Raw genomic sequence first — 27,676 nt, 5'->3', positions numbered from 1 at the left:
GACGTACTTGTTTATTAATTTACTTAATAACATATTAAGAAATATTAATAAATACTTAGTACCATATCAGTGAAAGTTATCATATTTAGTATTACAGAAGCAAAGAAATGTCGTAAATAAATAATTGAATGATTATTTTAAGATAAAAATATTTCAAGAGAGAGTACAAGTGCATTCATTTTATACAGAACATTGAGAAATGAAAAAAGATATGAATGGGGCTGCATATAATTTAGTCTAACTAATGGTGGAAATTTTAATATGATATCTAATTCAAATAAGGAGATCAATCATTACTTGAGAAAAATTTCAATCAAATTAAAGATACCATAATTCAAAAGATTCATTATTTGGGACTGGATGAAAGAGAAGGTTGGTAGCAATTACAGAATTTTTAATTTGTGACATATTTTAAAGATTGTTTTTTTAATAAAAGCAAACTAACAAATAATTGATTTGGGCATTTGTGTTTTAATGTCAGGCATAGAAAAGTGCAACAAGCTAGAATTTATTATTTGTTACTTTTGATTTTAATTTTACTATAAAACTGCTGAGAAAGAAATCCATTGACTACTATAATATTTATAAAATATTTGTCATCAAAGCCATTCTAAATCGTTTGATTAAATTGAATTAGTTAATACTTCATTTATATTTGATTCAATTTACCTTTTTTCCACTGTTTCAGTTTAAACTATATATAAGCATATATAATAACCAAAGTAGTCTTTAATATTTTTTTTAAAAAATGGTCCGCGGCAAACGCGCTTTATATCATAAAGTTCCTTACAAACTGAAAATGGTAATTTTGCTTCTCTTCGATTTTAACTTTCGTTATGATAGATTTAACTGCTATCATGCCACGCCCTGTGAACTTCATAGGTTAAAGCACTGTTTTACTTATTTAGATAATTTAACAGCCGGAAAAGGAAATAAAGTTTGAAACTTTTTATAGAAGCATCCACTAAAACTGTGTTTTAAATCCTACATGATTATCATTATCTCGTTTACAAAAAATAAATAAATAAAAAGGAATGCTGCGGTTAAAAATTTTCTTTCATATATAACGAAAGTATGAAATATGTATCTATAATGAACAATAAACTCATTACCAGTATCCTCAAAATACTGGGACTAAATATAGACAATGGGAATTATTTCCCCAACACTTCCTCGCATACTCTTCATAAAATTTTTTATCCTTCTCTCCCCCCCCCCCGCATAAAATTATGGACCATGGGTAAGAACGCAATTGCTTTGCATGGCTTTGATGAACTGTAGTTATGTAATTTAGATCTTGATGCTAATCTAGCATCTTTACAGAATCGATCATAACAATGTGTAATTTGAACGCATTTTTGCCGACCTATTAGCAACAAAATTTGGCACAGATATTATAGTTGTAATTACAAGATCACATACGGATTTTCATTTATGTAAGGCATTGGATTTATGACTTAAAGCGGTTACGTGCGTGTCAAAGTACAAACCGATAGACAGTCTATATTTTGATAGATTTTGTTCAAAATTTGATAATAATTTACATTTTAGATATTATACCTGTGTAGCAAATTTTATTTATCTAGCTTTCTTGGTTTGGTAGTTTTCGTGTTAACTAATATTTGGACAGCCAGGCAGTGAAACTCCTTCTGAATGATTTTAATTAAAATTTGAAGGAAATGTTCAAATTTGGTTTAAAGTCCATAGATCAAATTTCAGCTGTCTAGCTAAAAGTTTTTTTGAGATATCGTGTTCAGAGATAGACAGGCATAATGCCAAAGATGTGTTTTTCGAAATCAAGGATTTTAGAAATGTAGAGATTCGTTAAAATCACGAGTTAAAATTTTTTGACGATTACAACACTTTCTATATAAAAAAGTAAAAATGCGATGAAATTCAAACAAGATATGTATTACAGGATTTTTCTGAAAAGTCCTTTGCTTTTAATTAGTTTAAAATAGATACAGAAGGTCTTAAACGCGCATTTACCATTCTATTAATGATAATAGTTTCTATTTTTCCTGCCTAAACTGAATTGGGAAAAAATTTAAATGAGTTCAAGTTCAGAAAGAGATTTCAACTGTTTTTTTTTAAATAGTATTCTTCTAATAAACGTTCAGTTATTCATTCATGTAAAGTTTATATTTTAAAATAGTAAGCAACGAATAGTTTAAGTTCGTCTGTGAAGGTTTTATTGTTTAAATTATAGGGAAAAAAATGTATTTCTGGTTGAAATTTTCTGCTTGAAAAACTAAATCACTTAAATATTATGAGATTAGGTTTAATATATAGAGACTATTTATTTTAAAAGTAAAAATACAGTATGTAATTGTAACAGGTTTAATTTAATCCTTGTTATTTTCAAAAATTTAAAGAAGGTTTTTTTTTTATTCTGAGTATTTAAATAATTTAAACACATAATTCGTATTCCGGACAATCTAAACAGGATTTCTATAGTCTTCATACAAAGTCATTTTTTTATTCCATAATTTAAACTTCATTCTGTCATGCATTAATTATTGTATACGAAAATTAATCTAAAGTCTAGAATGTAGGTAGTGTAATGAAATGTTCTAAAGGAAATATTTATTTATAAAATGAAGGTTTTATGAAAATATCCCTTCATAGATGGGGCTTATAAATACTACATCAAAGAAAAGTGAAAAGAAAACATTCCTGTATAATATTCTCAACTTCCATTAAAATGGATAAATAAATTGGGAAATAAGAAGGAACTCTTATTGCTTCGAAACGATCTTTATACCTAAGCGGTTTAAATTCATGTTTTTTCCTTATAAATTCAAATTTCCGACAATTTGTAAATGCATTTTTGAATACTTTTAACCGCTTGAAGGATTAGTAATAAATTTCAATTCTCAATTTACAAAAAGTTGCTTTCAATGATAATTTAAAAAATATTTCCATTCTTAACAATTTAATTCCTTATATTTATCTAGGCTCCATTAGGAAATATCGCATTTCAATTCCATGTATAATCTTCCATAATATCTTAGAAATAATTTAATTTTCTTTTTAAAGTCTTGGGAAATTTTAAGATTAGATTGATTTCGCTTAACCTTTTTATTCTAACTCTTTCGAAACTTTGGCTGGTTATTATTCTTCCAACGCTTATTATAGGAAAGAGGCATTGAAGCAAAATAAAACCTTTTATTGAGGTTTTATTTTTATACATATCCCACGCAGAAAGTAATGATTTAGTTGAAATTTATTGTAGAAGATATGGATTGAAAAATTTATATTTTTCTGAGAACCATTAGTACTTCGTGAAATTTTACATTTTAACTCTTTATTTTGTCAGGGCTGCTCATATGTGAGTGTTTTCATCGGCTCGTATGGGATACCTATAACTTCAGATGCTTTACATGGGTATTGTAAGCATACCTTCGTACACATATGTCTGTTTAATAACTAAAATAAGCCGTTTAACATAATTTTTAAAAAATTAAATCAATTAAAAATACTCAAAGAAAATATAAATATATAATGTACATTCTACTTATTTATTATATGCACGCAAAAACTTTTTACAAGCACTTTTCGCCATTTGCCAATTAAAGGGTCAATTATCTGTTTTCGGAATTCTGGAAATAGCTTGTGTCTCTCGTTATAAATAGCTGTTGCAATTTTTTGAGGAAAAAATGACACATAAATCTATCGTATTTTTATTCTTATTTTTATTGGGATCGTTACGGTAGAAAGTATAAATTATGCCGTTAATTTATCTTCTTTTTTGAAATTGCCGGAAATATTCATCTTTTTTTATAGATGCACCTGTTTTTAATGATCTGTAAGGATACATATAAGGCATTTGCGCTTTTTCGAAATGAATTTTATAAGTTATATTGACTTGCCTTTCTGAACCTCCAGTTTAAAAATGCATTTGAACATAATGCTTTTGCTGGGAATCGTATTGGTTTTGATTGTTCAAGTGACTGAGTCGAATGAAATTCTTAAACTACCACTTGCCTTGATCCAAAACGGTATGAATGGGGAATTCATACAAGGAAAAATATTTCCGTTCTTCGCTGACATGAAAGAGTCCATCGAACAATTTAAAGACAGCAATGCAGTTTCAAAACTGATAAACAGAATTTTGCAAGATGGAAAGGACGATATGAAATTTCGGCTGAAACGGGACGTTTCAAATATACTAACTAAAAACTGTTCTGAAAACCGTACAAATGTCTTGAAGAATGATAAGTTTCAAGGTGTCAAATTGGAATCTTCAAATCTTAATGAAAATTCGCAGAAATCTACTGTACGCCGGTTTAAAAGAAACATTGAATATGATTCCAGTGATGTTTTGTTAAGGGATTCGTCTGTGAAACAAGAAGAAAACACCGAGTCCGTGAGACAAGATTTGGAATCAATAAATATGGAGGATGAGAACATGAGAAGTTTTAGGTCTCAAATCGAAAGTCTTTTAGAAAATGATGCTCATGAAAGACAGTTTTTCGAATCAGAAGATAGAAGAATTTTAGAACCTGTAAATAAACGAATTTTTAAATCTGAAAATAGAAGATTTTTTGAAACTGGAGGTAGAAAAGTTTTTGAACCTGAAGGCACAGTAATGTTTCTAACGGGAAATAAAGAATACCGTGAAGTAGATGATGGAAGAAATTTTGAAGTTGACGATGGAAGTTTCGAAATTGATGATGGACGAAAATTTACGTTAGAAGATGGAAGAAATATTGAAGCTTATTATAAAAGAAAATTCAAACCTGATAATCCACAAAATTTTGAAGCTGATGATGGACTCATTTTTGAATCTGAAGATGCAAGAATTTTTAAACCAAAATCTTCAGGAATTTTTGAATCCGAAAATATATATAACAAAAAATCGAGAGAACCTTTTGAGAATTCAAGAGATAATACTCCGTACGTGCATCAAAATTTGGAATCAATGTTTGCGAAAGGAAGAAAAATGAAAGATTTTGGTTCTAAATTTCAGCGAAATACTGAAAGTTATTCAAACGACCGAAGATTTTTTCAGACAAATGAGACTAACAACAATGATACTGAATATATGAATGGAAATTCAGATCTTATATTTGGGAAAATACAGAATAGGAAAAGCTTCGAGCCTAAATTAAAGCGCAATTTGGAAATTGATGTTGCTAGTCAAAGAAATTTTTCTCAACACCTTCTTCGAAAATACCCTAATTATAAATGGGAAAATAAAGCTATTAATGAAGATATGGCATCGACCTTTGTCATACCAAAAGCAAGGAACATTTTTACAAGAAAGAAAAGAAATGTTTTAACTCACATCAATCCATTACATATCAACAGCTATAAAGAACTGGTGCAAAATACTGTGTTGAGTTCAAAAAACTATTTAGATCTCAAAAAACTTAACGATACTCTGATAAATAATATTCGGATACTCCCAAATAATTCCAACGCAGATTCTGAAAAGATGTTTAGTTTTGTTCAGAACCTAAACTCGGCCAACGAGAAACTTCAAGACTTAAAAAACAGAAATCTAGCTAAAAATAGCTTATCAAGTTATTTGAATAATGAGCATAAAGTACCTAAAAATTATATATTCCAAAAAAATACTGTCAAAGAAAGCACTCAAACCCCTGAAAAAGAATTTTTTAAGAAGATTTCATCACCAGCATTCAAAGAAATCAAAAAGAAATCCCTTCAACAAGTGCATCTAGGAGACAAGGAAGAATTCAGCGTTTCTATAAAAAATGATGATCGCCTAAATCTCTTCGAGGGGCAGGGACATAATTTGTTGAAAGGCAAGAATCATTTGCGAAATAAATGGCATAACGGAAATGCTTTAGAAGTGGGTGATGTCAAAGCAAATCAAAAGAAAGATAACATCACGAGAACGTTCCAGATAAATAGTGATGAGAATGTCGACAAACAAATTTCCAATGCCACAAGAGAGCTCCTTATCAGCAAGAAGAATGGTGAGAAGGGGACAATGGTGTCGCTCATAAGAAACAAAAAAGGTTATGCGCTAGAAGATGTAGGGAATTATAGTAAACAGAATAAAGGCATATTGAACGCGGAAGCTATCAAAGAAAACAGCATGAGAAATGATAGGAGAAACGAAGACGAAGAAGCTGATAAATCCCCAATCGATGTAGGAAAAACAGGATTTATATTTCGTAGCTTTGACAACAGAGACGGTATTAGGCACAAATTTCCAAACAAGCGGAATAAATTTCCCAATCGTCGCCCAGGAGTTGGGAAAAATACGAATTCGAAAAGCAAACAGAAAAAGAATAATCAAAAGAAGGCAACAGAAAGTAAACTGAAGCAGGCAAGTGTCAACCTAAAAAAATATATTCCGAAAAAGGAAGGGCAAAAAGAAAAGAATAAACTTAGACAAAGTGGTAACTTGTCAAAAAGCAATAATAAAAAGAAGAATGATTTAAACAAGAACTCTATTAAGCAGTTGCCAGCCATTGGGAATCCAAAAGCGCTTTACCAGAGAAGTTTTAAAAAAATGAAGAGCAAGACTGACCCAAAGCTGAAAGGCAAGAAACAATTAAACTTAAAAGAAATAGAGCGCAAGAAGAAATATGAAACTCTTAATTCTGGTGTTTCTAGTGAAATGCGTTTTCTTGGTTTGAAAGGGGACACCAAACTGAACAAAGCAATTAATAAAATTCAACAAAAAGCTCCAAAAATTGAGCTGAAATTGAATTATGATGGTGCACGAAATAATCAAATCAGATTTAAAATCCCTCCAATGCAGAAATCTTTTGACAGCAACGATGTTGATTTTATTTCGAATCTATTTGGAGACAAAAAGGAATCATTGCAACTCCAGAAAAATGAAAATATGATGGAAAAAATAATGAGAGGTATTCATTTTAAAAATGCTGGATTTCCATTTAATAAAGGAAAAAATTCGATTGACAATTCTCAGAAAGTGGACGATAGGAAATCAAAAGATAAAAAGGATAACATACAAGGATTCGCAGCGTTTAATTTTAAAAAATCAAATTTATTAAATAGGGACCAAGTCATTCCAAAAAAAGTGACAGCCCAAGAGGACGAAAGTTTTGATAGGAATAATATCCTCTCTGGTATAGGAAGCTTGTTCAATAATATCAATGCAAATACTCGAAATATAATATCTGGAATAGTTAATAAAATAAAATCAGGTATAAAAGGAGAAACCCAGAATTTAAATCCTCGAATTCCGAAAAATAGGTTGATTGAATCAGTCAAGGATAATTTTTTCATGAACGAAATACCGATTAAACTCAAAGTTAAAATAATTACTGAAAACGAACATAATGTTAAAGATGAAGCTCTTGCTGAAAAAAATAAGAAAAGAACTAACTATTCTAACAGCATTCCTGAATTTCAAATTCGACCATTAATAAATGGTGAAGGCAATGCTCAAAATAAAAGTAGAGCGATGGATAGTAAAAACGTTATATCCTCAGACGCTAGAAGCAAAATCGATGCTCTCTTTTCCCATAAAAGTAATTCTTCAAAACTATCAAATAATAAAATCAATTGGAACATTTTTAATAAAGACCGCGAGGACTATGGATTTCGATTAACCGACATAGATGTTTTAGAAAGTAGTGAGGAATCACAAGTTCGCGATATTGTAAAATTAGATAAAAATCAATCTAAAAACAAAAAGGATTCGAAATGTCAATCAGGAGTCAAATATTATATTGTTTTGCAAGAAACAGATTCTGGCAAGATTCTAAACAATGATGAAGTGCTTGATCATAACAAACCACCTGTAATGCATAAAAATAATCCAGCAGCATTGATTCCTCCTAAATTTTATACTCAGAATTACAGTCCTGACGACAAATTTCATCGTGAAAAAGAGAATGCAAATCATCAGCCTGATGCCTTTCCTCGGCACAACAATGAGATGAATGATAATATTGCGATAAAACATAACATAAAGGGCAATCGAATTCAATCTGAAAATGATATAGAAGAGAATCTAGGCGGAAACGAAATAAGAAAATTTGACTATTTTGAACCTGAATTTTCAGAAGCTAAACGTGTTGAAATGAAAAAAATCAGAGCAAACGCAAACAGAAGCAACATAGAATTACAAAAAGAGCAAACACCAATTAGCAAGCTAAATAACATTTCTAATTCGAGTTCCGAAGATAATCAAAATGGAAGTAGATTTAATCAAAGGAACCCTTTTGTATCAAAGAAAAACAACGACAAAATCTTCAACCATCCTCTTTTTCAGCGCATTTTTACAAAAGAATCGACAGATATTAATTACAAGAATGGAAGTGAACCGAAATATAAATTTCCAGATAGACTGCAAAATACCAATAATTCGAATGAAGTTCTTAGAAATAGCACAAATCACAAGGGAATTTTTGGAAAAGTAAAGAAAGGCACGTCGAATATAGAAGTTAAGAAAGCTGATATGATGAAAATTCAACCTTCCTCTGAAAAAGGTTTTACTTTAGACTCCCGAGAAACCAATATCAAAGAAATATTTCATCCTGAACAATGGGCATCGTATATAACACATCCTAAGAATAAAATGAAGAACATTATAAATCAGAAGATATTATTTCAAAATAATTCAAAGACACCATTAGATATTAATATATTTAATGCGCCTAAAGAAATACCTGGAGCAAGAAATATAAAGCTCACAAAAACAGATGTTTTCGTTAATATACCTCCTGAAAAGCTTACTTATGATAATATTTCGAATGAAAACCTGGGAACTATCCCAAAAGCCCAGCAAAGCACATTTGTTTTTAAAGCGTTATTGAAACCAAATCAGAATATTCCATCAGATAATAGAATAAATAGAGACGATATTTCAGAGAAACCAAATCGTAAGTTTTTCAATAAATTAAAAAATGCCTGCGGCAAGTTATCTAGAAAAGGTAAAAATGATATAACAGATTCCAAGAATCAGGCTCATATATTTCAAAAAAATGATGCTAGTAGATATTATAAAGGGATAAAAGATGAAACAGGAATAAATGTTAATTCTATAGAGAACAGTAATTTGAATGCGAATGATGACTTTACATTAGAAATGGAAACTATTACTGCTAGAAATTCGAATTCAATAAAAAATGCTTTCGACTGGAGTGAAATAAGAGAAATAACTCCGAAGTTTGATTCATTTCTAAATAACTTTATACTGGAGGATGGAAAGAAGTCTAAAATTTTGTCCCCGAAGAAAACTGTTGAAATGAATTTAGAAAGTTCTTCCAATGAAATCGGAAATAAAGAAATGCATGACCAAAAGAAAAGTGATGAAGCAAGTAAAATAAAACCTTCATTCGGGATAAATGACATAAGTCAACTGCTTCTTGGCATTCATAATACCAAAATGGCTATTAAAAATTCTGGAAATGTTGTGGATTCAGATTCAATACAAAATATATTTCCTGATAATCTTAACTATGAAAAACCAGCTGAAGTTTTCATTAGTGGGAACTTAAGGAAAGTAATACAGAACGCTGAGAGTGTACCCGAAAGAAAGGATAAGAATAATTTAGCGAAATTTGAATACTTAATGAACAATTCTTTGCCAAAAAATGATATTTTGATGAATATTCTGCAGCTTTCTATGAAAAATGCAGACGAAAATCATAATGGAGCATGGAGTTCGCTAAATACTGAAGAGAATTTTATGAACCAAAAAGGGAAAAAGTTTGGAGAAAATTTTAATCAAGATATTGCAATGAAGAATTATGATAATTTGTTGCCTGAGAATCCTATGGAAGATTACCTTAATCCAAACGACTTAAAAATGGTCAAAAATTCAACGATTTTCTCTAATAACCAAGGAGCAGTTGTTCCTATCAACTCGAACCTTGAGATAAAGTTTAAAAATCTGTTACAACCTAATGATATAATAAAGCATAATGACTTTTTCAATCAAAATGCTGAAAGTAATAAATACCCAAGAAAAGATGTGATGTCATCTCAGAATTCAGCTTCACTTGAAGATATTTCAGAATATGATGACGGTAAGGAAATTTTAGATCAAAACGACTCTTCGTCTTCAGATCTTTTTGGTAATTTTGAACCAAACGCCATTGAAGGTTTGATGTCTCTTCCTGACAAGCTGCCAGAGAAGCCTCTTATAGAATTTCAGTTAAATGTTTCACCTTGTTGCAAGTATGCCTCTAAAGTTCTTGGAATTTTCAGTGGAAAACGTAATAAATCGTTTTCTGATTTTACTCAAAGATGCTTTTGTGCATACTGTCCGAGATATTTCAATCGTTTTGCCAAGAATCCTTTCAATGAACATTCTTCTGATGAAGACAATGCAGATTCCAAAATCGAAGAACTTCCACCTTCAGTTTACTGGACTCGGGCACTTTGGTTGACACTACAATGTATGAAGATTTAATGGTAATACAGCCTATTAGTGTAACACTCTAAATGGATTTCAAACACATGTAAGTTGCATTTTTAGATTTCATTTTAAAAAATCCCTCCAAATGGATGGAGCATTAATTTTGGAAACCGAACTAAAATAATCTAATGGTGTTTCAGTTAATGCAGTTAAATTATAGCATCAAAAGTTGGGTACTCAAAATTTTAGTAATTTTTTAATCTTTGAAATCATCACCTCCCTTATTTTTAGATTTAAGTATATTACTTTCCAACAAATTTGCCACCCCATTTTAATAAATAAACTTAAGCCTAATTCATTTTATATTTCTCAATCATACGTGTTGATAATAGTTTTCTAAAAACTAGTAAAATTTCTCAAATATTAGCGATTTGTTTCCTCGATATTTTTATGGAAGTTAAATAATGGCGTGTATCTTTTATGGGCTTCTAAAAATAAATACATTTTAGACTATTTGTTAAAAATTTAGCAAGAATTAATTAATCTGTGAACAAATGAAATTTTTTAACAAGTGAATTAAAATTCTAGAATAATTCATAATAAATATATTCCGCTTTTGTGTTCTGTGTTGAAGAAAATTTTACTTTCATATTTATTATTTGTACGAAAATTGTTAGGAATGAATTTTATTTTACATCGAAACTATAACTCAAGCTTATTTCTTTTACCTGAATTGGGAAAAAACGAATATTTCCATGAGAAGCCTTAAAAGATTTGTATGTATATTATATTTAAGTTTTGATTATTCAAGGAATGGAAAGGTTTTGTGGTTATTTCTTTTATGTAACTGCATGATTACTTCACGAAAAGAAATTACATTAATTAAATATTGCAAGGTGGTGTGCTCAAAAAACAATTAAAGTGACGATATTTTGTTTAAATGTTTCTTGTGTGCATTTTTTTCGGTAAGGAAGATTCTTGGTTATTTATTATTTTTAGAAATTTATTTATCGAAAAGACAGTCTAAGCATTTTAACGCAGAACAATTTTATACTTTAAGACGAAGGGATGAGTTCGTCATCGGTTTATGACTAAATTAATAATTTTAATATATTTTGCTGTACCAATAGTTGGATTGTCTGTTACATGTTAAATAATAGATTAACGTCCCATTTGAAGCCACTATTTTGGAACGGACTTCACAATTTTGAACTGCGGTCTGGTAAAGATGATGATTCCTGAACTAACACCCTATCTCCAAACTTCTTCACAGCATCATTGGGAAGGCATTTGGTCCCGATGGGTTTAGTTTGCAGCAAGGCCGCTTACACCGTGGTTCTCCGGTAAAATTGAATTTCGAATCTAAAATTCTCTGGTCAGGAAACCAGTGTCCTATTAAATAATAACAAACAACAACATACAGTATAATATCGAATTATTCGTATTTTGTTTTCTTTTTGAAGGGAAGAGTTGATACAAATATCAAAAACTAACTTAAATTGTAGTGAAAACACTTGTAAACACATGTTTTTTATTTCAAGCATTTTTTAGAACTTTCTTTGATAAGTTTTGGTTTACCTTATGCATTAGCTTTAGATTATAATTAGATTCTATATTTAAAGAAATATTGACTGATATTCTGAAAATTTTGTGGATCATAACTTACGTGGTTGACTCCCCGAGAAATTCATTTCACGCAAATTTGACAAATTCTAACTCCTGCTGAATGAACGTTTCGTCATTTTTCGTTTGATAAAAAAATAAGGAAAAAGAGTTTTTGCCATATTTGCATATTTCAGAAATTAATTTCAAATTTCAAGTAAATTTTTAATTTTGTGAGGAATAAAGCTTTTTAAATTCTATAATACCTATATGAATTTTCTTTTTTCATAAAACTGGTCATTAAAGAAGCAAGAATAAAGATGCAAATCTTATTTTATTAATTCTGACCAAAATTTGTTGGAATTCGCAAAACGTTTTTAGTTTTTTTTCTTTTCCGTAAAGTTCTATTATTGTTGTTTACTTTTTTAAAGAATTTATGATGCAAAGGAATTAGTGATTACGCTGCATCTAACGCAGTGTTCAAAAAGGCAAATCCAAATAAAAACACATACATTGATGAAATAAACTTTATAAAAGGATAAGAATTAAATGAACTCAAAGTTGGAAAATTATAGACAGTAATATGATTAATCTATAATGATAATATAATAAATATAGTCAGTTTCATAGTAGGATTGCTTAGGATTTCCCTGAAATTAAAATGTATATTTATGAAATGGCACGAAATTCTACCGATGATTTACTAAAAGAGAGACAGAGAGAATTGATTCCTTTCTGATTTTTTGCGCACTTTCTGAAAAGAAAATACTCAGAACAGCTGACAGAATTCAATTTATCTCTTGACAGTGATGATTCAGGAGCGCTGTTAAAATATTTATATGACTTAAATATAGTGCTCTCTCCATCAAAAGGGATTTGTGTCTTTAGACTGAAATCTCCAGAAAGTAAGTTTATGGAGAAATCTTTAGGATATTTCATCATCATAAAGGTTGAAAGGCGGCAAAAAATCTTTAAATTAATTCTAAATTAAGAATTTTTGAAATGCCCACAATTCAATTATTCCCACTATTGCATTATTCAAAAATCTTCTTTTCGTCTTTATATTTAGTGTCTTAAGAGTAATAACATACTTAAATTTACCGAAGACTTTTTTGTACTTTTACAAAAATTCTAATTAATTAACAAATTATTTGTAAGCTTTATTGCGGCATTTATTTTCTACGATTATTTTAGAATGGAATTGGATTATTGCATGTTGCATGCATGTATTTTCAGAATTGGAATTGGATTGTTCCAAATTATTTGCATGTATCTTACAATATTTATTTGCATGTATTTGCGCAATATCAAATGTGTCTATTTCGATAAGTCAGGAAACTGAAAAGAATCAAAATTTTCCAGATCTAACAGTGTTTCTTTCCTTCAAAATTAGCGAATGAAGATATAGCAATAATAAGGAGGAGAAAAAAAATTGCGTCGAGATAAACACAGTCGCACGTATTACAACTCATATATATGCAATTTAATAATGAAAATTAATATTACAGGACAGTAGATATTTTCCGAGAAAATGGATTTTGTTAATATTGGACGGTTAATTCACCAGTGTTATAGAGTTCTCTAAAAGATGAGAAGTTTCTGTTACTTCAAATCTGTTGATGCTTTAACAAATCAGTTTGATTGGTCGATTAATTCTTGACATTTTTTTTTCAGATATTCCCCTTTTGAAGACATTGTTATGAAATTTGCTCTGGAATTGTTTAAAATTATTATGTCATATTTTTTCTTTTAATCTGTTAAGTTTTCTAACAAATACATGATGTATTATATTGTCACACTGGAACAATAAAATTTATATGGTATTTATACCATGTCCTCAGTTCCAACTTTATTTTAGCTATGATTACTTGAAAAGACAAATAAATATTATAAACACAAAGCAAATATTTACATGCAATAAATATTATTTTTGATGTAATTATTTTAGAAAGAGCGTCATTTTCTTTTTAATTATTAAAGTATTTGTAAGCTTGCATTCATAATAAATGCGCTTACTTCATTAACGAAAGAAGGAAGAAAATTGAATTTTAATCCCTCTCGCAAATAACTATATTTCCCTTTCGAGAAAATAAATAAGAATTTTCTTATACATTGCGAGTAAAAAATTGTTATGCAGTTTGATTTTATTCGATTCACTTCTCTGCTTGTTCTAAAATATAAATGTTCATGCGACACAAAATCTAGAATTGTGTAGAATTTATAGCTTATATTTGAAACCTGTAATTATATAGAAACTAAAAAATATTGAAATAAATATATAATTTTGTAAACAACTATTTCGTTGATTTGAGGTTTGATTTATTATTCATTTTTATGAATTCAGTTGATAATTGCTTTGTATTCTCATGCGCTCCATTGAATAACTAATTTGTAATAAAATTTGTTGAAATTTCTCTCAAATACATAATAAATAAGCGTGTAAAAACCAATAAAAATTAATAACAAATTTCATATGAATTTTATGGGATCATTCAGAAAAGTCGCACCTATAGCAAATGGGTGTAACTTACTTCTAAATAGAGATACGAAACGACATTTAAACATAATATAGATTAAATATAAAAAATTCGTTTGAGTGTGTATTAATTACGTTATGTGACTTCCCTTGGTCAAACGGACATAATACATGAAGTTTTTAATTTTTACTATTCGATATATATACCTTCAGCTTATCTGCTGTTATACCCAAAAAAGACATTAAGACAGAATTTATGACATATACCAATGAAATGAAGACAAAAAAAGTAATTTTAGAAGAATCTAATAGGCATATGTAGAACGTGCATGCATCTATCGAACACGCATAAATGGTTACTAACTTTCTTCACGGTGCCTCAACACACAATATCTTTACATAAAAATGAAAGGATTTAACTAAATACATACGTACAGCGAGGGAAGTTCAAATTCATTATTTAACATTTCCCAAGTTAATATTGCTTATGTATCTTTGTTTCAAAAAGTATTTTGCTTATTAGCAAACAAGTAGTGATTGATACAATTTAAGAAACTGGACTAGTTTAAAAATATGAGACTATCTTTTTTTTATGAAAAGTTCAAGCAAGTATAGTTGGCAAAAGATTCTACTCAGGTAATTTACACTAATTGCGCCAAAACGGTTTAATTTCGTTGATTCATTACGTCTCTTGGTGAGGGAAAAATTGATATTACAATGCAATGTATACAATTAAAAGATGAATGTAGCTGTAGAATGTAACTTGATACTCATCGCTTCTATTAAGAATTTGACAATAGACATTTAAAGGTATACATTTTCGAGGAGAGTAATTTTAAATTTTTGTTCAAATACATAAGTAAAAAAAACTTGAATAAAAAATAAAATGTAATAATCGATTAAAAAACACGTTCCCCATTTATCAAATTAGGAAAAGGAAAGAAATTCTTTATGTATGTTCCAAAACTTGTCTAGCTTTTGGTAAGAAACATTCTTAGCTTACCATTTAACCATTTGGATGCTATTCTGTTTTTAAAGTAACCATACACTTCTAACAAAAGAAAACAGTATGTTTAGTTTAGCTTCATTTATGTCCCGTTTGAAAGCAATATGAAGGTTATTTTGGAGTGGATGTCGCAATTTCCAACTCCGATCAGATGAAGAGGATGATACCTGGGCCAACACTCGTTATTTTTGAAGAAATTTAAAGTAGTTCATCATGTTTACGAATTAAATACTTAAAGAAATAAGTTCGAAATTTCTGAAGTATTTGAAGATATTTTCAAATGAATTGCAGAGAATAACAGAAAATTAATTAATTGAAATTGTTAGCCCAAAAATTCTAAAAATGACGTTCGCATTTTCAAACAAATAGCAAATACTCAAACATGTATGGTTCTAATTGGCCTCATCAACAGTTAAAATCCAACTTAAGTTTAAATAAAGATTATAAATGTTAAGAAATAAATTTCCTCATACAAATTAATTTTACGATGCAGATTTATTTAAAAGTAACCAATTACAACGGCAGTTAATATTATTTGATCTCTGCTGTTTCTCAAAGCGCCAGACCATATTTTTTTTACGGAAATTTATTCGCTCTTGTCATTCACTAAGCAAGGTTTTTCAAATTCTTCTTTGAGCTCCTTATATATAAAATAAACTACTTTACTATCACCTGGACCACAGCATCAAATGCAAAGTTTTTCATTAACGTTAGGAAGAATCAAAAGAAATGCGGTTTGTCCTGTTTCAAGTCCGAGGTGTTGATACTCATAAAGTTAATAACTTGGAGTATTATAATCAACTCAAAATGCTTTTTGGACTTTTGAGCTTATCCTAGTGAATGATACATGCCTGGAGCTCAGTTATAAGTGCAAACAAAAATTATTTTAATTATTAAATTTATTTCGTTCACATTTGCTATTAAATTTTTGTTTGCTGTAAAAATTTAATTACAAAAAATATACTTCAACATATTTATCTAACAAATATATAAATATCAAATTTAATAATTTTTTCATGGCAACTTAAGATCTTCGCTGGTTTATAGAAAATATTGTTTAATATTATTTTTATTTATATAATAAATGAAGTTTGCCTCTAGTTCATTAATTTTTAAACTTCAGTAAACATTTAACTAAAAATTATACTCTCATTTAATTAATATTTATATCACTAAAAGTGATAATTAATATTTGAAATGTAATTTGTGCATAACATTATTCTTCCTAGAAAAAATCCGAAATAAACAAAATCTACAAATGATGGAATGAACAAACATGTTACACAGAATGGGTTTTACTTTCTTTTATTTATCCATCCATTTGATCAGTTTAAACATTTAGATTTTTTTCGTTAAATACGAAGAAATTTCAATAATATTATTTAGAATTAAAAGAAAACTCCCGTAAAGTATTAAAATTATTTCTGAGTAATACCTAACAATTTAAAGAATATTTCTTTTTAAAAAACTGTCATTAATTAATACTAATATCTGAAAATTAATATATATTGAGAAATCTAAAACTATTTACAGAAATCAATACATAAAAATTTAAAATTAACCATAAAGTAAGTGTTTTCGTGTTATGCCTTCTTATATATTTTTTGTCTGTGATTAAATTTTCAGGATATATTTACTTTATTGAATTCAATTAAAATATATTATATTTTTCTTTCATAACCAGAAATAATATGAGCCGATTTGTAATTACTTGATTTGCATTGCAGGATTTAGATCTAATGAAACGTATGAATCTAAAGGGAAAAATTTGTTTACCAAACATTTAGAAGAAATAAAAAGTTCCCTAATCATTCTTATCCAAATTGAAAAAAATTGCAGCCATTCAGTAGGAAATTACAAGCATAATTTGGTTTTTGGTCGTTTCGAAAGAGCTGAAAATACTTGTCCTTTTGCTTTTTAGGATAAATGTCTCATGTTGTATTGATTTCCAAACTTTTCAATTGTCGATGGGCATAACTATTATTTTGTCCTGCTTTAATTTCAAAATGTACACTAGATTTTCTAAAGAGTTTCAAAATTAATCTTACTAAAATACTTGTTTGATGCTGGTTGATTTACTTCGGGGGAAAAACTAAGGACACAACCTCAGTGAAGAACAAAGTGATATAATTTTTAGATCATTGCTTGGAGTATTTTCACAAAGTTATTTTGTTTTAGCAACCTTATTATAAATATTGGTGTTTTTCAGGGGGTAAATTTTCAAATTACAGACTAAATATCTTGGTTTATTTAAACAGTAGTTCTCCTGAAAGCATCACTCGTACATTAAAATTTTAAATAAATCTTCACGAAAATTCCAAAGGATTTACCTAAAATATGACTTAATAAAAGAAAGAAATTAAACGCGTTTTCCACAAATAAAAATACCGTATTTGTAAAGAGTCACGTAATTATTAGATTTCATAAAAATTGAAGCACTCGTTAACATAATTCTTTTTCATATATTTTCAATATAAATTTGACCAAATTATAAAACATACTGTTTCAAAACATTTATAAATTTCATCTACAGATTTAAAACACATGACATCTGTTTATTAGGTATTTTTTAATGAATGGAAAGTTAATTTTTAGAACTATTTGAAAAGTTTGATTCATTTCCTTTGACCTTTCTTAAAATTATAAAAAGAAAATCATCTGTTCCAACTTGCGGCAGATGCTCCATTAAACGAATACTTGTTCAAATAAGTCAAAAACAACTCAATAGAAATCTATTTGATTTCAGTAATGATGATTATAGTTCATTAAAAAATAATAATTTCAAATAGTTTCTCACAAAAAAGCATTCATTTCGCATAAATTAAGTGTCACAAATATATCAGTAAGAATCAAATAAAAAAAACAATCCAAGGTTTTTCAAAAACTTCACTATAAAACTATTGAAAAAATATTTTCTGAAATTTTAACCTGATCTTGAACACGCACACATCTCGAATAGTAAATGAGTTTGGTAAAATGTTAATACAATAAACGAGCTAATCATGAAATAATGAATGCGACAGCTAAAGAAGAAGAGATTATTGCCCCTAAATGTTACTGCTTTTCTGACCCATTTCTGTTCTTTGATTTATCGAGCTCTCAACCTTCAACTATCATTTGTTCGAGCAGTAATTGCTGAGAATATTCAACGTGACTAAAGCTTTACAATTTCCTATTACAAGTAGTATTTCTCACGCTTTATTATATAATATCTGGAAGATCAAGCTTCGCTCTGTAGTTTTTTCTTGGTTTATATATATATATATATATATATATATATATATATATATATATATATATATATATATATATATATATATATATATATATATATATATAAAATCGTGTTATTTTCGTTAAAATTATTTAGATAAGAATCACATACTGATTACGTAAGGATATTTATTAATCTTACCTGCAAATAAACTGGCCATATAAATAAAAAAAATCATGAATACACATAGTTTAACGTGTTATTCAAAGCAATCTGCTATATTACAGTATTTATTTTACAATTTATCTATCTTTACTTATATTTTTGAATTTTATTACATATATTAAATATAAATACAAATACATAAGTAAAAATTAATATTAATATAAATACATAAGTAAAAATATAAAGCAAAAAGAGCAACTCGAACCGAGGACAAGCAAGACACGCCCATTCATGTTATTCTGACTACTATGCTGCTCTATCCACACTGCGAAGCGAAAGTTGATATACTTATTCTAGTAGTTAGTTTTTAAAAACATTCTTGTGTGTAAAATCGCATTTCTTCAGGAAAGATACCTGTATAGATAAATATAAAAAGCAAAACCTTATCTAAACATAAAATGTGATCCAAATGGTTAGAGCCGTTTCCGAGATACACGAAATAAATTTACATATATACAAAAATTGCTTGTTTACAGTTATAAGATTCACGTTAGAGTATAGAAAATACTCTTTATAGGTCAGGAATAAGAAAGACCGACAGGAATGCATATTTGTTTTAACTTGATTTCATATGAGATTGCAATTAGACAACTACTTTAAGGAAAGGAATTAATGAAATAAGCAAATATGATACGCGAAAAAATATAAATGTCTAGACAGATGTTAAGTTTTTTTTGTTTATTCATGCTCATTATAAATAATTTCTTTTATTAAGGTAAGATAAGAAGTTCATACACTTTCATACTGAAACTTCTCTTATATATATGGAATGTAATATTTTTTCTCTCCTTTGCTTTAGAGTCGGTAATTTTTAGTAACTTCAAAGAAAGAATTTTAGTACTTCATCTTCATGCACACGTGGACAAATCATGGTTTTGTGCTTTGATATAAAATTCAACAATAAAATGCCAAAAATATATGTTATCCATAAATACATTAATATTAGATTTGTTGATAACTCTATCTTTTCTGCAATTTTCATAAATTCGATGCAGAAAAATATTATATCTTATATGCATCCGTGTCTTCGATTGAGTTCCTAAAAGAATAAAGTCATAGTTTAATTATTAAAATAAGTTATAGAGACAAAGTTAATATTTATTAAATATTAATTTATTAAATCCATTTTTGCAAATGTATTGGGTCTTTACCTGATTAGAAAAATTTATTGTAAAAAAACTATAATAATTTATTATATGACTTCACAATATATTGTAAAGATGGTTATAAATTTTTTAATAAAACCACTTATGTCGTTAACTTTAGATGTGAGTACCCTTAACAGCTCGATGAATATCAGTATGGTACTCCAATACATTGTCAAACATTTCGGCTGTCGGACACAACATCTGCGATCTTGAATTTGAGTCTATTAACATCTGCACCTGGTGTTTCAAACAATATGTACGCTATGCAACTCCAAAATAAAAATTTTAATGGAATAATATCGAGTGGGAGTCGATGTCATTTTCATTATGACTTCATTGACGGCCTTTTTATAACAATCGAAAGTAAAAAAATCATTATTTCTGCATTAGTTACGCCATCATTTGAAATAAAAAATGATTAAAGTCACGATTATTTCACAACAAAAATTTTATTCTCTTGCATTCAATAGTCCTATCTTAATATTTTTTTTTTTGTAATAAGGGAAAAACTTTGTCACCACCCTATATATAGATTGTGTTTGTATACGTGCGTATTAGATCATTGATTGAGTACATAAACTATGCATCATTTTTGGAAAAATATACATAATTTCAAAAAGAATGATTAAAAATATTTTCCTATTCTCTTAATATATTGAATTCTCTTAGCTTAATCATGCAGGTTTTTAAAAATAAGTTGTCTTGCGCTTTAGAGTAAGATAAAATTATGATTGCCAGCAAAATATATCAGCTTTTTATATATATCAAAAATACAAGTTTAAAATAATAATACTCTCTATAGTTATAACATTATTGATTCGAATAATTTGTCAATGTCAATACTATAATAATCAATATAATAATCAAAGTCAATACAATAATTTGTCAATTCGTCATGAAATACTATAATTCATTTACGAAACTATCCTTATTCAAAAAAATTCCATTGTAAAATTTTTGCTTTTGATTTCGAGTAAAGGATGTTTTTTTCTTATAAAGTTTGTATTTTTTACTGAAAAAATGGGCCAAGGCGATTGCAGCTTTCTTTGAGCTGCAGGTTTTGAGATGGAAATAAATATTTAGGTTAGATATAAAAAAGAAATAAATAGCTTCAAAGATACTGACTATAAAAAATAAGAAAGAATTTTATGAGTTTTTCTACACGTATTTTTCATCGTATAACGAACTGTGCCATACAAACAATGCTTTGATTGTGTGCCTTGCTAGAGTAAAATATCATTTATTTTTGTTTGTTTCATTTATTCCTTCGAGATAAAACATGGCATAAATGAGATAAAGTTCTATTTTTTTTTCTCTAAGAAAATCTATTTGCTCTTCCTTTCTTTTTTCAGCACAAATTCGCTCCTTTCTATATCAGGGCTCAATTAAAGCTAGTTGATTGTTTTTTTGAAGAAATAGCTTTATAAATAAACTAACCTATGAAAATTACTGTATTCATTGTAAATAAAGAATTGTTAATAAAAGATATTAATCATATTAAAAGGCAATTATAGTTTTATAATATGAGACATGTCTTCTCTCTTTATTTCCATAATAGTCCTTTTTCACTTATTAGTACACCCATGTGGTGTACATTTCCTGCGTACATTTACTATACACATTTTAAAGAAACAAAAAAAAGGTATTTTATTTGGTTTCAGTCCTTTTTCCCGAAATCTACTTCTAACAGAAAAATTTTCACTTTTCTTCATTTCTGATTATTCTTGTTAATTTTTTGAAGATTTCATTCAAAAAATTGCTTTTGACAATATTGCGCAAAAGTCAATATTAAAAAAAATCAAGTGTAAATATAGAACCACATGTGAATATTAAACTATATTAGACAGAAAATTCATTTGTAAACAAACCTTCTTCTTGTTTCAGTAAATGATAACTATTTTTGGCATTAAATGTTCATCATTTAAGCATCCGAGACATCTGATCCGTTCATTAAAGGGATAATCTAGTTTAAAAAAATTATTAATCAATAATATATTTACATGCACTGAAAAATGTGTCTTAATTTTTAAGACTTTCGTGCAATTTATAAATAATTCCATTTGGTTTTCATATCTATTTTTCTTATAATTTTTTTAACTTGATTGCTCTAACATTCTTAGAAAATTTGTTACTCGCTGTATGCTTTATTTTAATCCCCAAAAAAATATAATAATAATTCATCGATGGGTTGATTTTATAATGAATACTTTTTGTTTTTGCAACGAGTTTTAAGGATTGTTTCATTATTTAGATATAATTAATTATTGGAATTAAGATTTTGTGAAAATGAAAAAACTTTCCGCTTGGAGAGGCTTAGCGTTTCTTGAGATGTAAACGAAAATACTTGAATTTCTTTGACGCATATTTTTGAAAAGTTACATTCAACTAAATTAGAAAAATAAAAATTCGCCTTACCTGCACCTCAGAACGAGTTGGATAAAGGGGTCTTTTATGTATTCTAAAGGATTAAAATTTTATTTAGAAAATCTTAACAAAATTTCTTTTTTCTCGAATTTTATTTTAATTAAAAAGTGGGATTTATTTCTTTGAGAGATGCAAAAGCGAATCAAAAGAAAAATTACCTTTTTTAAAATTCTTACTTTAATGAAGATAATTGTAGTTTTGCTTAAAGCTATTTATCGCGAAATTTAACACTTACTGTATTAGCTTTTCCTATTTGTTTAAAATTGAGCTTTAAAATAAAAAAAGCAATTTCAATTTTCATAACATTTATTTTTAGATTAAAAACCAGACATTCTTTGCCGCTATAAATATAAATATATATTCGTCACCCGAAGCTCTTTTAAAAAGGAGGCATATTAAGTTACATGTTCTTAAACAGCTTAGGTGAAGGAAAGATTTATAAAAAGAAATTTCTTTCCAATTAAAAATTTTATTTATGTACTAATTTTAATGTATGTTTCCATTTTATTTATGTACTTATTCAGGAAAATGAAATCTGGTAAGTTGTTGTTTTTTATAATTAGATAACAACTATTTACAAATATTTTCAAAATCTCTTCTATATTAGATAACATCTAGCTTTTAAATATTTGCATAGCTTCTTTTTTTCTGATCATTAAATTTTCCGCGAACATAAAATTCATGAATGCGCTATTCTCCGAAGTGGGAATTTTGTGTTTAATGTTTATCTTTGTTTCATTTTTTTTTCTTGAGATAAAACGATTTTCCATTCATTTTACAAATATTTTTATTTCATTTCACGTTTAAAATGCTTTCTTGAAACATTTGTTTAGAATAGCCATTTAAAAATATCGCACTGTTCATAGTATTTAACTTAAATAAGCAATTAAACATATTTTCCCATTAAAGCTTGAATTCCATTGTTGTTTATAGAATTTTGTTTGTTTAAGTAAACAAAGATGCTTAAATAATTATTTAGGTATTTTTAATAGTTGTAATATTATTCTATTTGAAGGAGAAATTCAAATAGAGAATCGCAATTCTCTCAACTGGCATATATTCTAAGAAAGAAAGGAATGAAAATCATTGTTTAGCATACTTGAAATATAAGAAGTCTTTTATATATCTGTAAGAAGAAAGAGAAAAAATAACTTACAATATAACAAATTGTTTGTTATATTGTAAGAGTCATTCTCAATTTTGGATGGATGCATAAGTTTGTTTCATTGAAATTTAAATGTTGTATTTTGCATCTACTCTTGAGTTGTTGGAGACAAGCCTCGCAATCATAACAAAATGTCAGATGAAGATATGTGATTCTGTTTCACTAGTAGCTCAATAGACAGCGTACATTTGATATCGGGTTCGAAAGTGGGTCTTCGTTATATCGGTAAAAGGATCGTATGGATTATAAAGAAAATTTTAAATACGATTATTTAAGTGATGTTTTTAATTTTCTAAAACCATTTTATGGCTTGGAAGTATAACTTGTTTCTTGCTGTTCATAAAATCGCAAATTGAAGTTTTTCTTGGACATGATAGTTATTCATTGGCTGGTCTTCCAAGAGCAATGACAGTACCTTGAATTAAACGCACTCCAAAAAACTGAAATGCATTATGGTTTGCAAAACTAGCACCAAACTCCAAAAAGGCTCTGAAATAACATCTAATATGCTGAAGAAACAGTTAAAGTGGATGCCATTAATTTCTGGAAACTCAAAAATCTTGCATCCCAAATAAAACCTGATGTCAAACTTTTCAAGTTTTAGCGAAGCTTTATATAAAACAACCGGTTTATTACAAAAACATTAGAAAATCGTCAGAAAAATCGAAAATTAGTGAATTTCTTTAGCAAGGAAATATACTTCCGAAATATCTGGTTTTTTTAATTATTCTTTGGTTATGTTCAGAGTTTTCGCCACTAGAGGGCACACCTATAACATGTTTATCAGTAGAACGATGTAAGTTAGTTTTGTATCTATCTGTCTTGTGATGTGCGTGAAAAATTAATGTATGCGAATGTGTAAAAGTCGTATCGTCCTTTATCGTATTCGAAACATGAACATTCGTTGCAAAATATTGGTGAATCGGCCGGGAATGTGGATTCATTTTGGTTAAGTAAAATGCGTTTGGACGGATTCGAAACGAAAGAACATTCGTTTTCCCACTTCAGGGTAAATTATGTTTCAGGTAAATGATGCTTCAGAATATTATTGAAGTGCTTTATCCGAACATTTCCTTTGAAATATGACTCAAGAATTTTATTGGTTATCCTGATTATTTTGAAATAACTTCGTTTGCGGAGCAACAGATGTCAGCTGGTGGGGTATGTAGTTGAAACTTTGCTATTTCTTTCCTGCCGAAAGTTATTGAAGTGAAATAGTTCTGGTTTAGAAATTAATTGTTTCAAGATTGCGTTGATGTTTAGAATTAAGGTTTATTCGTAAGAAATAGTGGAAATGGTAAAATTGTATTGTATATGCTTTCGTTTTGAGTGTGTTGAGTTTCGTTTTCGTTGTTTATTACTAATTGTGTTAGCATTTCTGAGCCACCTATGTTTTAAAATTGTTTGAGTTTAGAAAGGAAGTGATGTGATTGTGTTAGTTAATGTCTGTAAAAGAAAAAGAATTAGTTATGGCTGAAAAGAACGAAAAGGATAGGTTAGTTAAGTTGAAAAAACAATGTTTCACACACAGAGGACACGTTACAAAATTAATTTCAAAAATAAAAACTCGTTTAGATGAACCGGGCGTTAAAATGGATGAGTTCGAAGGTCTTTTGGTGCAACTACAAACCAAAGACGAACAAATGAAATCTATCGGTAGTAAAATCGAAAATCTTTTAGATATTAATGATATTGAATCGGAAATTCAGAAAATTGATGAATATAATGAAGAAATGGTTTTTACTTCTGTAAAATTAAGGAATAAAATAAAATCTTTCCATTCGCATTGTGTAAATGAACACGAATCTAGTAATTTGCGTGAAACCCCAGTAAATAGATGCGGTTCAAATATAAATGCAAAATTACCTAAATTGGAAAATTAAAACCTATTATGGAGATCCATCAGAATATTTAAATTTTTGGAACCAATTCGAAAATTTAATTGACAAAAATTCCTCTCTCAGCTGTTGAAAAATTTTCTTATTTATTTAGTTGTCTTCGTGGTGATGCGCTTTCTTGCATTAAAGGTTTTGCGATAACAGGAAATTACTATAAGCCATCACTTAAGGTAATTCAAGATACATTAGGCCAGCGAGATGTGTTAATTAACTCCCATATGTCTAAACTGTCTAATATGTCTAATTTACAGGAATTAAGGAATCTTTATATTAAATGTCAAACTCAAATTCGTTCTCTTGAAAGCTTAGGTGTGAAATCGGAAACATATAGCGTACTTCTTTGCGCAATTATTATGAAACTCTTTGCCAGTGATCTTATTTTAGAATTTAGTAAATAGCAAATTTCTACTACTAATCATGATCTTGATGAATTAATGAGTTTTTTGCATAAAGCTATCGTCGCTACAGAGAGTCATTCGTATGCAACAATCTACTGTTTACATCCTATCGCATCGTCAAGCATCAGATTCCCAGACCACACAATTTTCTCGTAAACTTTACGGAGGCACTTTGAATCAGAATAAATTTATATCCTCCGCGAATGAATTGATGACTAATGCTGCTTCAAGCGGCTGTATATTTTCCCATAAAAATCATTTGAGTCATTTATGTGAACTTGAAAGCTCAAAATAAGAGAGAAAAATAATAAGGATAAGACGCGAAAGATGCCTATTATGTTTTAATAAAAATTGTTTTGTTAAAGGGTGTTGCCTTTTTTTAACTGGCATCATACGAAATTTCACCAATCTATTAAAATAAACTTGAAAAGCCTTTGCTAATGACATACAAATTTTCTGTTCATATATGTCATTATATATATATATATATATATATATATATATATATATATATATATATATATACAGTGGCTCCCAAAATTGAGTATACACTATACACATTCTTCTTTAATTTTATTCTTTTTGATCTTAACATTCCTATTCATGGCTAATATTTATAAGAACGACAAAATATACATTAACAAAAATATAAGGCTAAGAAACAAAACAGAGGAATCAATAATATTTTTATTACAGTCATTTTTATGTCACAAAATTGAGTATACATCTAGCAAAATCTATAAAGAAAAAGAGAAAAACTTAAATTAATATTTTGTTGCATATTCTTTTGCATTTAGAACAGCTTGTAAACGGTGTGGCATTGAGTTGACAAGAATTTGAGTTGTTTCGACCAATTTACGACCAATCTTCTTGTAATACTATTTTTAAGTGTTCCTTGCCCCTAATATTGTGTTTTTGAACTGATTTTCCTAATTGTGCCACAAATTTTCAATCACATTGAGACCTGGAGATTGAGGAGGGGTGTGCAATTGCAATTTACAATTATACAACAATCGTAACTTAACTATTTTAGCTATATGCTTCGGGTCATTAACTTGTTGAAACAGAAAACTTGACCCTAAACCCAAATGCTGGGCACTTTGTTTTAAATTGTTCTTCCATATATCCAAATATTTGATTTTGTCCATGATTGCATCAATGAAAACTAAATTTCCCACTGCTTTTGCTGACACACAGCCCCATACAAGAAGTGAACCACCTCCATGCTTGACAGAAGCATTGGTGTTTTTAGGAAGAAGTTCAGGATTGGGCTTTCTCCAAACATAAGATCGACCATCACTACCAAAAACATTGAACTTACTATCGTCACTGAAAATTATTTGATTTCAAAAGTCCAGAGGTTTTGAAATATGACTTTTAGCAAATGAAATTCTTTTCTCCCCATTTACTTTTGAAATGAATGGTTTTGTTCTGGCTACGCGACCATTATAATTTGCTTTTCAGATTACTCTCCGAATTGTTTCTGCAGAAATACGCTTTCCAATTGTTCTTGAAGTAAGTGTAGCAATTTTTGTAGCATTCACCTTAGGATTGTTTGCTACCTCTCGAATAACTCTTCTCTTGGTCGTGACACTGAGTATTTCTTTTCTTCCTCTTCCAGGTTTATTAACAATTTGGCTATACATTTTATACTTCTGAATAATTTTTTGAACGCATCTTTGACTGCGTTGAATTTCCCTTGCAATTTCTCGTAGAAATTTACCATCTTCAGACAATTAGATTACATATTTACTATAAATAGTTTAGAAAGTATACAAAATCATAATGTGGTTACTATATGAAAC

General features: G+C 28.5%; 1 protein-coding gene across 1 annotated transcript; it reads left to right on the top strand.

The window, feature by feature from the left end:
* The first annotated feature begins 3,888 nt into the window (after positions 1 to 3,888).
* LOC129960484 (homeobox-like protein HDP1) lies at positions 3,889 to 13,713 on the top strand. Its single transcript, XM_056073953.1, has 2 exons — positions 3,889 to 10,418; positions 13,592 to 13,713. The coding sequence occupies exon 1, from the start codon at positions 3,896 to 3,898 to the stop codon at positions 10,367 to 10,369; it is 6,474 nt and encodes a 2,157-aa protein (XP_055929928.1). The 5' UTR covers positions 3,889 to 3,895; the 3' UTR covers positions 10,370 to 10,418; positions 13,592 to 13,713.
* Positions 13,714 to 27,676: the final 13,963 nt, after the last annotated feature.

This window comes from Argiope bruennichi, chromosome X2, assembly GCF_947563725.1.
Source record: "Argiope bruennichi chromosome X2, qqArgBrue1.1, whole genome shotgun sequence".
In the NCBI taxonomy this organism is placed as follows: domain Eukaryota; kingdom Metazoa; phylum Arthropoda; class Arachnida; order Araneae; family Araneidae; genus Argiope; species Argiope bruennichi.
The sequence above is the reverse complement of the archived record's forward strand: the minus strand, read 5'-3'. Positions and strand labels throughout refer to the sequence as shown.

Coding starts and splice junctions, on each gene's coding strand:
- LOC129960484 (XM_056073953.1), top strand. CDS start 3,896: ATGCATTTGAACATAATGCTTTTGCTGGGAATCGTATTGGTTTTGATT.